At 40.6% G+C, this 13,746-nt stretch overlaps 1 protein-coding gene across 5 annotated transcripts in view; it reads right to left on the reverse strand.

The window, feature by feature from the left end:
• JPH1 (junctophilin 1) overlaps nt 1-13,746 on the reverse strand; it is a 353,316-nt gene that overhangs the window by 142,313 nt on the left and 197,257 nt on the right. For 4 of the 5 annotated variants that reach the window (XR_003854844.1, XR_003854845.1, XM_029591495.1 and 1 more), the window contains exon 3: nt 10,953-11,071. Coding sequence is in view for 3 of the 5 variants with exons in the window: in XM_029591495.1 (XP_029447355.1) it covers nt 10,953-11,071 (119 nt within the window). In the remaining 2 variants the exon portion in view is untranslated. Of the gene's footprint in view, nt 1-9,410; nt 9,461-10,952; nt 11,072-13,746 lie in introns of those variants that run through there. The other variant, XM_029591496.1, reaches the window with a different exon arrangement.

Genomic DNA, 13,746 nt, shown 5'->3' on the forward strand with positions numbered 1-13,746 from the left:
CCTTGGGCCCCTCAAAAAAAAAAAAGTGTTCTGGTTATGGTCCTCTTCACCTTGTGTTTTTGTTTACCATTATTTGCACACATTCAAGTGAACTAATACAGCAAACACATTACTTTATTCCTATTAAATGTATTAAACGTTTGATTACCCACTTCTTCTCAAGTAGGTGAAATGATACTGTGACATGGCATTGAGCAACTACTAAAAGTATCACATTCCTTATTGTTACTGTTCCAACAGCTTGACAGTTGAAAGTGATGGTATAAGGACCCTGCATTTATTTTATAATAATTAATAAGTAGACACTCTTCAAATGAAAATCGCAAAGTAGTTAATTTTAAGGTTGTTCTCTGGCACACTAAATAAAGGCATCAGAATTCAAAGCTCAAGATGATTCTGCCAGGAGCTTAAGCCACCAGGCAATACTGCACACGACTGCAGCTCCATGAGTAGAAATACGTTTTCATATGACAGTGCAAAAAATGATTTTTGATTAATAAACAGAGCAGATAATCACAGGGCAGCTTTACACGGATTGTAAACATGAAATCTTTTTAGTGACACATCTATATGCTGATGAAGGGAAAAGGGGAAGCAATTTTGCTGAAAGAATGGGAGAAATCAAAAACTAAGGGAAGTTACCTCAACTGTAAAGTTACTGTTCCATCAATGCCCTCTATGAAGGGAATTGGTATGATTACTGTAACAAAAAAGACAGAAAATGATTCCTCCTTTAAAGCAAATGCTTTCACAGAGAAGAACCCTATGTGTGGCATAAAAATAAAAGAGCATGGTCTCAACTTTCCAGTGGTGATATTATTAGATCTGTTGACTTAAACTTCAGGCACTTGATTTACCAGCTGTAAGAGATGAGGGGAAAGGTTTTGCAAATAGAATGACCAATGTGTGCCATTACACTGAACTTGCATAAATTACAATTATACCAACTCATTTTTATCAATGAATGGTGAGAAAACAAAACCGGAGCATCAATATGCTTAAATCCATAGAATGCATGGTAAGACTATTTCTCTTCACATCAGAAGGATATTTACTTCAAATATCTATCATAAATTATCTATAATTCTACTGAACCTTAATTGGTAAAAACAGAGGTCACTGAACCAATCAACCATAACCAATTCCACAAATTCAATTACTCAGTGAGCTCAGTTTAAGCTCTTTAAACAGAATTTAAACAAGTAGATTACAACACTGAATTAAAAAAAAAATGTTTGATACTTTCCAACACAGAATATAATAGGCATTTACCAACCTATCAGATTGTGTGCTACAATACATAGTCGGAACATCTTAAAATAAGAGTTAAATGATGACTTAGAAATCAAGGCCTTGGGAAACAATAAGCTGGTCATATACTGATACCGGCAATGATTCAAAAGGTGGCTGTAATGCCTAGCCTATTTGGTTTCAAGCTTCTCTTTTCAAGGTTACAACACCTTTATTCTAAACAAGAACTTACATGGAAGTCAACCATCTTAGTATACATATAGTAGGTTCAACATTGGTTATTAGCGCGCATGGAGAAGCCTATTAACTAAATGCAGCTCACCCAGAGCGTGGTTTCACTTCAAGTCAGTCCACTTCGCTTATCTTCAGCGTTATCTGTTAACTCAGGTTCAAGTATAGACAAAAAGATCAATATTCAAGTTCAGAATATCCAGTTATTCAGAACATTTCAGTTACTTTACTTCAGTTAGCACATATACAATTCACTCCAATATCAAGTCTCTCGGATTTCTATATCAAAGTTCCATAGCATGGCTCTGCAGCTCTCCAGTTGCTGGAAATAATTTCCTTGTTCACAGCAATTCCTTTTCAACACCTGATGAACAATCTAGATCTTGAGGAGTGGGATCACTGGTCCTAGCATCAAGCTTAATCCAAACTTTCCAAGCCAGCCTGAGCCTGAATGCGCTTATCCTGAATTTATCTGAGTCACCTGGTGGCTCAGAGGCAGGGCACCAAGCTCTTATCTGACAGGCCACTGACACAAGGCTGTCTTGACTTTACCCAACTTATTGAATTCTCTCGAATGCACTTGCTGATGTACAAAATCGCAGACATGTTCTGAGTACTGACAGACTTATCAGCAGCTGAGTCATCAGAGGTACTTGTCTCAGTCGAGGTTTGACATTATATCTAAGATCTGATACTTTCAAACAAGAATTATTTAAATTTTCCCTGGATTCCGGTTTTTGAAACATACAAGCAGAAGAGTTCTGGATCTCTGAAGCACAGGGAAGTTATCCCTCGAATCGTTGCAATGGATTCATCTTGAGAATTCTCATAAATATAATGAATCATCTATAATTGATTGAAAAGTGTTTATCCAAGTTTCTACAAATTAAACTCATCACCTTTTATCCACTGGACACTATGGGGTCGATTTTAAGACCTGCACAAGCGCATTCACTGTGCGTGTGGTTCCTGGTGCGCGCACATGTAAGCGGCTATTATAACATTCGCGCATCGGTGCGTGTGTTATAAAATACGATATCTGCGCACATGTGTGCATAGATTTTAACATCTGCACGTACATGTGCAGGCGGATGGCCTCCTCCACTCACGAGGCGGGGGGGGGGGGGGAATTTTAAAAGGCTATGTGTGGCGATGGGAGTAGAGCTTCCCCAGTTCCCTCCCAGTCCATTTCAATTAAGGGGCAGACTGGGAGGGACCTACCCTATACTCCTACCTAACCTTCCTATCCTTTCCCCTCTCCTCCCCGACCTCTAACCCCTTCCTAGCTACCTACTTTTTTTTTGTTCGATTATTTACTGTTCCTCGGAAGCAGAAGTAATCTCCGTGCGCTGCCTGGCTCCCAGCACGTGCTTTCCCCAGGACAAGCATCAAATGGCGCTGTCCTGGCCCACCCAGCCCAGACCACGCCACCTGGCCCGCCCCTTTGGTGCATTATCGGGGTTTATGTGCATGGCTGGGCCCCTCCAAAAATGCGCGTGGAGTGCACAAGGCCCAGCCACATGCATAACCCCCCATTTTTACGCGTGTGGCCCTTCTAAAATTGGGCCGTAGATAAGCTAAGCATTTTAAATGCAATTTAAAAATTTTCTAAAAAAAGTATACTTGTACACTCACAAAGATCACATTTGATCTTTGTGATTATAAGACCAATGATTACGTTCTATACACTTGATTAGGGCAAGTCATTTACAAGTGAATGCAGCTGCCATTTTAGGGGATCAAAGACAGATGTTATCTTTGGCCAATCTTGTGTTCTTCACGTACTACACAAAAGCAGTAAAATAAGACAATTTCTTCCTTAATGTTTCCTACAAACACTCCACTTCCAGTTAAGGTTTGATTTTCATGGAAATGTTAACAGATCTCCGCAGAGCTCAGGTGCAGTGTGACTCCTCAGCTGACCAGCACACTGGAAGTCCCAATCAAATAATAACCAATCAAGAAAAAGAGCTCTACACTGCCTGCAGAGACTCTAAGCTAAGCAATATCATGAGATGACACAGGGTGGCAGTGTAACAAAGAAACATGTATGCACACTGCGAGAGCAGAACAATAGTACTTCTCACATTCTGAAGTTTAGAAGTTCAAGGTAGAGTGGTCTTTGTCTAGCCAGCTAAATTTTAGTTGGCTATATATAGGTTGGATTTTCTGAAAATTTAGCTGGCTAGGTTTGTCTGAAAATCAGGTTAATTTGGTCAGCTAAAATCTGACCTGCATAGTTTGATTGTACAATAAAGTATTAAAATCTTGAATATAGAAAATATTTTTAATTTGGGTGAATGGTTACATTATCATCTTTCCACAAATTTGCAACTGAAATGGACACAAATTATTTTAAACACACAAAAAAAAAATCTAGCTACCGTAAGTTGCAGTGTCTATCTAGGGAGTCAAACAGAATAGGTAGAGGCCACTGGAATTGCAGAGAACCTTCCTATTCCTAATAACTATTTCGTAATATTGAATTAAATATGGAATGTGTTTTCTATATTAATGCACTGATGGATATTAGTCAGACATGGAGAGATATGATAGATTAGATAGAAAATGCTGTGAATGAACTAATAGCTACACAGAGATTACAAGAGGATACATAAGTCAGCAAAGAAAGAAAGCAAGCCCAGGACCAAAAATAGAAAAAAATAAAACTGAATTGAGTGACGGCAATAGCGCAAGTCCAGGCCCCATGGAAGAAAAATTACCTTAACTGGGAGGGAAGGCATTAACCAGCCAGGACCTCATAGAGAAGAAAGTTAAGACACTAGAAAGCTGGGGCTCTACGAAAAAGAAAAACTGAAGTGATGGAAGAGGCATTAGCAAAATCCTGGCTATGTTTAAAGAGACAGATTGCTAGATCCAATGAACAGCCAACAATAAAGATCTGGTTGCTGCTTTTTATGTTGCCATTTAGCCTGGGGCCAAGAGAGTTGTTTTCTGTTGGCTTTTCAACTGGATTATTTCATTTATAGAAAGCTTGTGGCTTCATGGCTGTTTTAGAGTGAACAGGTACGTGCAAATAGTATTTTGTAAAAAAATATTTTTCTATGTAAAGGGGTAATTTTGGAAACCCAACAAATAAATAAATAAAGACACTGAGTGAAACATAGATATTATGTGTAGAGATATTGAAGACAACTTTTCATATTGAGTCATATATAAATAAATATGGAGTTGTATGATTAAGTGGATGTGATTCCCATAAGTGATGTATTATTTAAACTGATTGGGGAGTCTGTTAGGTCTCTCTAGGATTGTTACCAAAAAGGTTATCTGTATTGAGAGTGTTTTAGAGTGGGAACATTCCATGCAGTCTGCTAGATCTGAGCTAGATACCTGCCATTGTAAGAAATGAGAAAATTCTTCTATGAATGAGGATGCCCCAGAGCTGAAGTGAAAAAGACAGCAAGGTGAGAGAATGAAGACCTGGGAAAGATCGATCAGTTCGGAGAAGACTGAAAAGATTCATAAAAGATTTTATTTAAGGGAAGTGATTAAAACAGCTAATGATCTAACTATATCAGGTAAATATTAACACAAAAGTAGCAAGCTAGAAGCATCATTTATTCAGTCAGTAAGGGAGAATGTAACAAGATATATTTGAATTGTATACTAGCTCTTCATTTCACCTTTGTAATCAGTTTCTTGAATATAAATTTATTCAATGTGAAAGTAAATTGTTTTTCAAGCCCAAACTCTTAATTGTTGCTCTGCAGGTCTTTTATGTCTTCCTGAGTGTGTAGTAGTAATTCTATTCTGTCAGCATAGGGGATATGTTGCCAGATCTGACATACAAAATTATTTCACAGAAATTTCACAGTTACCATATACAAACATTATTGCATGGTGTAAAATGGAAGACACTGCAATGCAAGTGTCCAGCTGGAATCTACTAGCAAAAAGGAAAAAAACACACACATGCAAAGTTGCTGCTCTGAGGTGAGAGCAGCTGAGAAGCCGAAAGAAGAAAGCCATCACCCCTGAGGCACCTGACCAGAGAGAGAGATGAAGTTCACAATTGCACAAGAGAGGAAGAAAAGACTGCAATTTCTTCCAGGGAGAGATGGAGGAAATAGTGGAAGCCGGTGAGGAATTTCTCCAGATTCAGTGCTATCTCACTGTTATGTTATCATCTTCTGTCATATTTTTTATACCACCTTTCTTGAAACAAACTCAACCCAAGGCAGTTTACATCAAGAAAAGAAAACAATCAAAATACATCATAAATAGAGGAATAAAGTATTGAACCTAGAAGTGCTGCCACTACTGGTTTCCTATCTAAGCGGCAGTGGAGAGGAGCCAAACTACTTTCCTTTTTTCTTCACCTCGTCGAGACTCTGGCTGCAAACAGTCTCAAATTCTCTCCTTGGTGACCATGCATCTTGCTGAGAGCTTAGCTTAGCCCAGAATTTTTTGGTATTGACAACCACGAGACACATGGCGCATCTAATGCTTACATCATGAAGAGGCTGACATTCAGTTTCACTGGTCCAGCCCATGCCACAGTGTTTCAAGTCTCTTTCTGAGCCTTAATACAAAGTCTCCCCCACTACCATTCTTCTGGAGGCTACTGCAGCACTTCAAGCCTCAGCATCTCACACCCCGCCATGCCTGGAGCTGACTGGCTGCAGCAGAAGAAAGGCTCGAGAGACAGACGATTCCATTTTTTTTCTTTAAATGGGTTTTGTCACTATTACCCTGCATAATTTTATACTTTAAAAAAAAACATGCATTTGGCTACTTATCAATCAGACATCATACAATAGGATACAATTATTGAATAAATATAATAATGAATTAGTCCTGGGGGAATTCTGCGCTACTGCGGAGCGCAGAATTAGCGTAGAATTCCCCCTCTGCGCAGAATGTGCAGAAAATAACAGCGGAGACCCCGGCATGCTGTGAACGGAGTGCACAAAGACAAAGGCCCGCGTGTGCCACGGGACATGCTCTGCTCGCGGCGAAGATGAAGGCCGCCGTGTGCTGCGAACGGAGTGTGCTCCGCTCGTGGCGAAGATAAAGTCCCCGGTGTGCCACGAACAGAGTGGGATCTGCTCGTGGCGAAGATAAAGGTCCCGATGACAGAGAATGTGTATGTGTGTGAGGGAGAGGGAGAGGGGTGTGAGAGAGAGCAGGGGGGTGAGAGAGCAGTAAAGGGTGAGAGAGAGCATAGGATGTGAGACAGCGGGGGATGCTTGAGTGTGGGTTTCAGAGAGAGGGAGCCTATATGAGGAGATTGTGAAGGAGTGTGCATGTGTGTGAGAGACTGGGAGCTCGTGTGTATGAAAAATGGATCGTGTGTATGTGAGGGTGCTAGCCTGTGTGAAGGGATTGTGTATGTGTGAGACAGAGGCCTGTGTGAAGGAGTGCATGAGAGAGACATAGGTAGCCTGTGTCAGGATGCATGTGTGAGAGAGAAAGGGAGCTTGTGTGGGTGTGTATGCAAGAGAGAGGGCCCTGTATGAGGGGAAATGTGTGTGAGTGTGAGTGTGTGTGTGTGTGAGAGAGAGAGAGAGAGAGAGAGACTGAGGGAGCCTGTTGAGGGTGTGTGTGCTAGAGAGAGGGAGCATGTGTGTGAGAGAGGGAGGGACAGAGAGAGCCTGTGTGAGGGGCATTACTGAGAATGGGGTCAAACTCTGGGACTGGCGATAGAGTGGAAGGGGTTTAACTAAGAGGTGGAGGGGAGAGATAATGGCAGGTGGAGGAGTTGGGGCCTGAGAGGGCAAAGTGGCCAGGGGAGTAGGGACAGCGAGTGGAAGGGACACTTACAGTGAATTTCTAGGGAAATTCTGCTCAAAATATTTAAAATTCTGCATTTTTAATTAATAACTTTTTTCTGTATTAATTTAAAATGTAATTATTTAAAGGCTGTCATGTAAATTGTGTTATTTTGACCAATATGAAGTGTGCAGAATTTTAACTTTTTGTGTGCAGAATTTTAACTTTTTGAGTCAGAATTCCCCCAGGAATAATTAAGGTACATCTGGCAACATTGGGGAACTGTGTTGTTGCAGACCTCTATCATATCCCCTTCTCAGTTATCTCTTCTCCAAGCTAAAGAGCCCTAACCTCTTTAGTCATTCCTCACAAAGGAGCTGTTCCATCCCCTTTATCATTTTGGTCACCCTTCTCTGTACCTTCTCCAGGGCAACTATATATTTTTTGAGATGCGGCGTCCAGAATTGCAAACAGTAGTCAAGGTGCAGTCTCGCCATGGAGCGATACAGAGGCATTATGACATTTTCCGTTTTTTTCACCATTTCCTTCCTAATAATGCCTAATATTATGTTTGCTTTTTTGACTGCCGCAGCACATCGAGCAGACGATTTCAATGTATTATCCACTATGATGCCTAGATCTCTTTCCTGGGTGGTAGTAGTATGGGTTATTTTCCCCTATATGCATTGCCTTGCACTTGTCCACATTAAATTTCATCTGCCATTTGGACATTCAGTCTTCCAGTTTCGTAAGGTTCTCCTGCAATTTATCACAATCCAAATGTGATTTAAGTACTCCAAATAATTTTGTATCATCTGCAAATCTGATCACCTCACTCGTACGTATCCCTTTCCAGATCAGTTATAAATATATTGAAAAGCACCGGTCCAGGTTCAGATCCCTGAGGCACTCCTAAGAAAACTGACCATTTAATCCTACTCTGTTTCCTGTCTTTTAACCAGTTTACAATCCACGAAAGGACATTGTCTCCTATCTATCTCATGACTTTTTAGTTTTCTTAGAAGCCTTGCATGAGGGACTTTGCCAAATGTGTTCTAAAAATCCAAATACACTACATCTGCCATTTCACCTTTATCCATGTTTATTAACCCCTTCAAAATCAGTTTCAGCTCTTCAGATCTAAAGGAAGCTCATTAAATAAAATTGGCGTAGTTCCAGAGAATCATCTGTTTTGCAATTGTGAATGATGAAAAGGTTTTATGGAGGCTCCTATCCTCCTCATACCATTTTAATCTTTTTCTCAAATGAGGGGAACCCACACCTTGCAATGCTCTAAATGTCATTGTTAAACATTTAAAATTTACTACATGCTGCAACAGGTAGCCAGTGAAGATGTAAAAGTAGTTGAGCCGTCGGGATCCTTCTGGAAGTACCTGTAATGAGACAAGCCTCTGTATTCTAACTTAACTGAAGCTTATGGATCACTCTAGCTAGTTGCCCCAGCTATAGTGCATTACAGTTACCTAAGCAAGATAATATTAAAGCATTCATCACAGTTTTCAATGCCTGAAAACTGAAATATGGCCAACGCTGCTGACCCATTTTCAATTTTGTATATGTATTCCTTGTCACCTGCACTATTTGTCTTTCCATACTCAAATCAACATCTAATACAACCCCCAAAAGTTTTAACCTCCTCTTTGGTATACAAATTTATCCCACCTAACTGTTCTGTGCATCAATCAGTCTTTTCTGTAAAGAAATGTTTTTTAAATTTAATCCTAAGTCTATCCCATTGGAAATGTTGCACTGGTACCTGAAGCTAGCCAGCAAAATAACGTTGAATAATTTAAATATGGTGATTAGTTAGCTTCTGGTGCCCCAGGAAATCTGCAGAAACCCCAAATGTCACATATTATATAAAGTTCAAATAAAAGAAAAAATAAGTTATCCTTAATGATGGAGACTGGATAATTTGATCATCAGGAAAAATTAACTGTTTCCAAATCAGTTCTACTGTTGTGATGCCACTCGAGGGGCCCATTCTGCCAGCTGCCTCTCACCTCCAGCCCAACCACACCAGCCCCATGACTCCTTCGTGGCATGGAGTGCCGCTGCCGCATCTGCTACCTCCACTGTTGTCTTCGGCAGGCCTGACCCCGCTGCAGGCCTCTCTCCATCTTCGTGGCTGGGAGCCGCATGTGCGCTTGTCTTCATGGCCATCAGAAATGTGAGTTTATGCCACTTCAGACCCAGGAGTTAAATTTCCAATGTAAGATCTCTGAGACAGACACAAGTCACAGGTTTTCTTTATTTCTCCGAATAGCTAGACAGTATGGGGCAGATTTTATAAATCTGCGCACGCGCGAATAAGAGTACGCGGGATTTTAATAGATACCCGCACCTTCCCTTCCCTTCCCCTACCTAACCCACCCCCCCGGCCCTATCTAAACCCCCCCCCCACACCTTTGCGCGCGCCGGGCCGGCTGCCGCGCTCCATGTTACGATCTGGGGGCTGGTCCGGAGGCTGCGGCCACGCCCCCGGAACGCCCCTGGGCCGAAACCACGCCCGCGGCGCTGCCCCCGAAATGCTGCGTCACTCGTGACACGCCCCCGAAACGCCGCGTCACTCCCGGCACACCCCCCGGGGCTTGCGCGTGCCGCCGAGCCTATGCAAAATAGGCTCGGCGCGCGCAGTGGGGCTCTGGGGTAGGTTTTCGGGGGGTACGCGCGTATCTTACGCGCGTACCCCTTTGAAAATCTACCCCTATGTGCATAGTGCTAAAGTGTGCACTGTTAAATTGTTGGTGTCCACCCTGACAGCCTATGTTTCATTCATCTAGCTATAGATGCCTTCCCAGAGAGCTTATTCTTTTATTTAATTTGCTATTCCTTGTCAGCTTGGCCTTTAATGAGAGAATTTACTCACATGTTGGGCTAGAGAGCACCAATCTGACGTGGAAGGCATGGTAAGAAAATTCAAAGCATAAGCTCCCTCAGGCAGGCATCTTCAGCTTAACAGTATGCACTTTGGAACTGTGCATCCGACTCTGCGTCCTGTTCAGCTACAGATGCCCCCTAGAGAGTTTCTGCTTTGTCAAGCTAGTTGTAGATGCCTGCTCAAGAGAGCTAATGCTCTGATTTTACTAGACATTCCTTGCCAAAATGGCCTTGGATGCAAGAATTTAATCTCTGGAGAGGCACTTACAGTTAGCTGAAAAAAGTGTTAAGCTGCCTGGGAATGGCATCTACAGTTAAACAGCACGCCAAAACTGGTAAAGCACAGTGCCGGCGTACTATTCAGCTGTAGGTGTCTGCCTCAAGAGCTTACACTGGAAATTAAACGTTTGGGTCAGAGATGGAGTAAACTCACATTTCTTGTGGCCAGAGTTATTCAATTGCTGTATGCAGTCTGATAGAAGCAATCTGGGTACAGCAATAGTATAACATGGCCACCAGAAATGTGAATTAAATGTTTCTCCTGCGCTGAACCAGGAGTGAAACTTCCAGCTGTCTGGCCTTTAACACACCTCTCTGTATTGCTGGGGAATAGCTAATGCCTTCTTTAACATGAGATTTTCATGCACCTGCACTAATCTTAGCACTGGATTTTACTCCTAGTTTAATGTGCATTTTTTTAGGTATTAAAATTCCTGTTAAATACCAGAGTTAACTTGCTGCAGAAAAATGCATGCAAAACCAGGGGCAAAAACTTGTGCTAACGTTAGCATACCTTATTACATCCTTTTAGCAATTTACTGATCAACAGTTACCTGGCTGGTGAAAGCTTGGGGAAAGTTCTCTAGCGACTGCTCTTGCAATATCAGATTCTTGGCGAGCAGCTTGTCCAGCTTGGTCAGCAGCATTACCTTTAGCTCTTGCATGTGCAGTTCTACAAAAAAGCAGAAAAGCATTTATAAGCAAAGGAGGCAATTTATTCATCGTCTTAATATAGCACTCGGGAAAGTACAATGCTGCTGGGTGAGAAAATAAAATAGTAGGCATACAGGATACATTAGAAAAGCTGAACCAGAGCTAAACTGAACCAGAGCTGAACCAGAGCTAAAGCAAGCATGACCTGGATTTATAAGCAAAGTAGTTTCATGCCATCATAACTAATAATTCACAGATTTTGTACATAAACCACACATGGGCTAATTTTCAAATTGCTCATATTAGGACCAAGACTGCATGAAACTTTACACTTATTTTAAAAGCTAAAGTATATAATACTTTCCCTGTGAAAATTGCTGTGGGTACAAAGTCCACATGGCCACTTGCATGCACTTTCCGTGCAGGTTGAATTTTGTCTGAAAAGTACACATGAAGATTTGAAAATGCAAGCTACATGCATATTTTTGGCTACATGGAGGTTGTAAATTTTGAGACAGCTGATTTCCGTAAAATGCATTTTACCCATGTAAATCACTTTGAAATTTGGCCTCATAGTAATATTGTACATTCTGTCTGCAAGAGTGTAGCCTCTCAGGTAAAGTTCTCACTTGGTTCCGTTCTTACCTCTCTAATCAATCTCATTCTGTCAAACTCAAAATTGAGTTTTCAACTGTGTCTACTATCAAAAACTGGGGTTCCTCAGAGATCCGCACTCTCTTCTGTTCTTTTCAACATTTACTTAGCACCCATCTGTAAAATTCTTTCTAACCTGACAGACTGCTACAAACTATACGCTGATGACATCCAGCTTGTTCTTCACATCCGTTCATCCTGGCAAGATACCATTGATCATCTCAACATTTGCTTATCCACATTAAAAAGTGGCAAAAACACAAAAAATTGTCATTGAACATGTCTAAAACAGAGTTCTTAGCGATTCATAGCCCATACCTGTCTTTTAATGAAGGGTATATTACTTTAGATAATTCAACTTTTCCAATTAAAAGTCATATTAAAAGCCTTGGTGTCACTTTGGATAATACTCTCTCTTTTCAGACCCAAACAAAACAGGTCATTTCTCACGGCTTTTACAGACTTCCTGTCCTTGTAGGTCTAAAGAATCTTCTACACCTGCTGGAATTTCTTACTGTTCTTCAACCATCTATTTTTCCAATTAAAGACTCCTGTAACAGTCTCTACATAGGTATTTCCCTCCCTATTCTACACTATTCTGCTGCTCACTTGCTATTAGGACTAAAACAAAGGAACCAAATCACCACTACTTTAATTGAACTTCACTGACTCCCCATAAATGAGAGAGTCAAATACAAATAGGAATGCTTATTTTTAAATTGCTTAATGACCAAACCTGTCCTTGGGCCAACCTTCCAGAGCCCTGCGCTCGTCACAGCGTGGATTGATTGAAATTCCTTCACCTAGAGTCGCACATTTACATATGACAAGTGAATGTGCTTTCTCTGTTGCTGGTCCCACTCTCTGGAATTCTTTTCCGATTGAGATTAGACAGTGCGATTTCGTAAAGAATTTCAGAAAAGAAGTTAAGACATTTTTGTTTAAATCAGCTTATTTTTTATTTTTAAGTTTCTTTTATTTGCTTTTTATCTCTGTCCATTTTAATAAACATCTTTTTATTCTTATTTTATTTGTATTGATCTATGTCTTAAGAGTGCATTTACATTTTTATTATTTTATTATGTATTTTATATTGTTTTAATGTTATTTGTATTATGATTGTATTCTTATTCATCACTTAGACCTACTTTTAGTGTTAAGTGATTCATAAATCCTAATAAATGTAAATGTAAAATGTAAATACATATCACAGCAGCAGAGATCAGTGTCAATATATTAGTTTCAAAATAAAAGGATAACAAATGTTATTCAAACACCAAATGGTCATTTTTTACTCATTCTTCAAGTGTGCTAGTGTTCTTTGTAAAACTATGGAATTGGAGGGTGGAAGAGGGACTGGAAGATATCTAAATGCTAGGTAGAAAGGGGATAGGGGAAGCAAGCTCAGGTTTGGCTGGGGGAGGAATGAGTGTGTTCAGGCTAAGTCAACCAGCACAGGAATGACAGTACTTGCTTTAGGGTGGGGAAGAAAAGAGTGATGGGGTGGGGGCAAATGTTTTCTGTTGTATATTCAATGGGCAACAGCTAGTAAATAAATAAGAACATAAATAGTTGCCATATGGGGTGAGACCGTGGGTCCATCAAGCCCAGCATCCTGTTTCCAACAGCGACCAATCCAGGTTACAAGAATCTGGCAAGTACCCAAACATTAAATAGATCCCATGCTACAAAAGCTGGTAATAAGCAGTGGCTATTCCCTAAGTCAACTTTTTATGGACTTCACCTCCAGGAACTTATCCAAACCTTTTTTAAACCCAGTTATAATAACTTCCTTAACCACATCCTCTGGCAATGAATTCCAGAGTTTAATTATGCATTGAGTGAAAAATAATTTTCTCCGACTAGTCTTAAATGTGCTACTTGCTAACTTCATGAGGTGCCCTCTAGCCCTTATATTATCCAAAAAAGTAAATAACTGATTCCCACAGTTCAAGTCCTTCAAGATTTCATAGACATCATATTCCCCCCTCTGCCATCTCTTCTCCAAGCTGAACAGCCCTAACCACTTTAGCCTTTTCT

Source organism: Rhinatrema bivittatum, chromosome 2, assembly GCF_901001135.1.
Source record: "Rhinatrema bivittatum chromosome 2, aRhiBiv1.1, whole genome shotgun sequence".
Lineage (NCBI taxonomy): Eukaryota > Metazoa > Chordata > Amphibia > Gymnophiona > Rhinatrematidae > Rhinatrema > Rhinatrema bivittatum.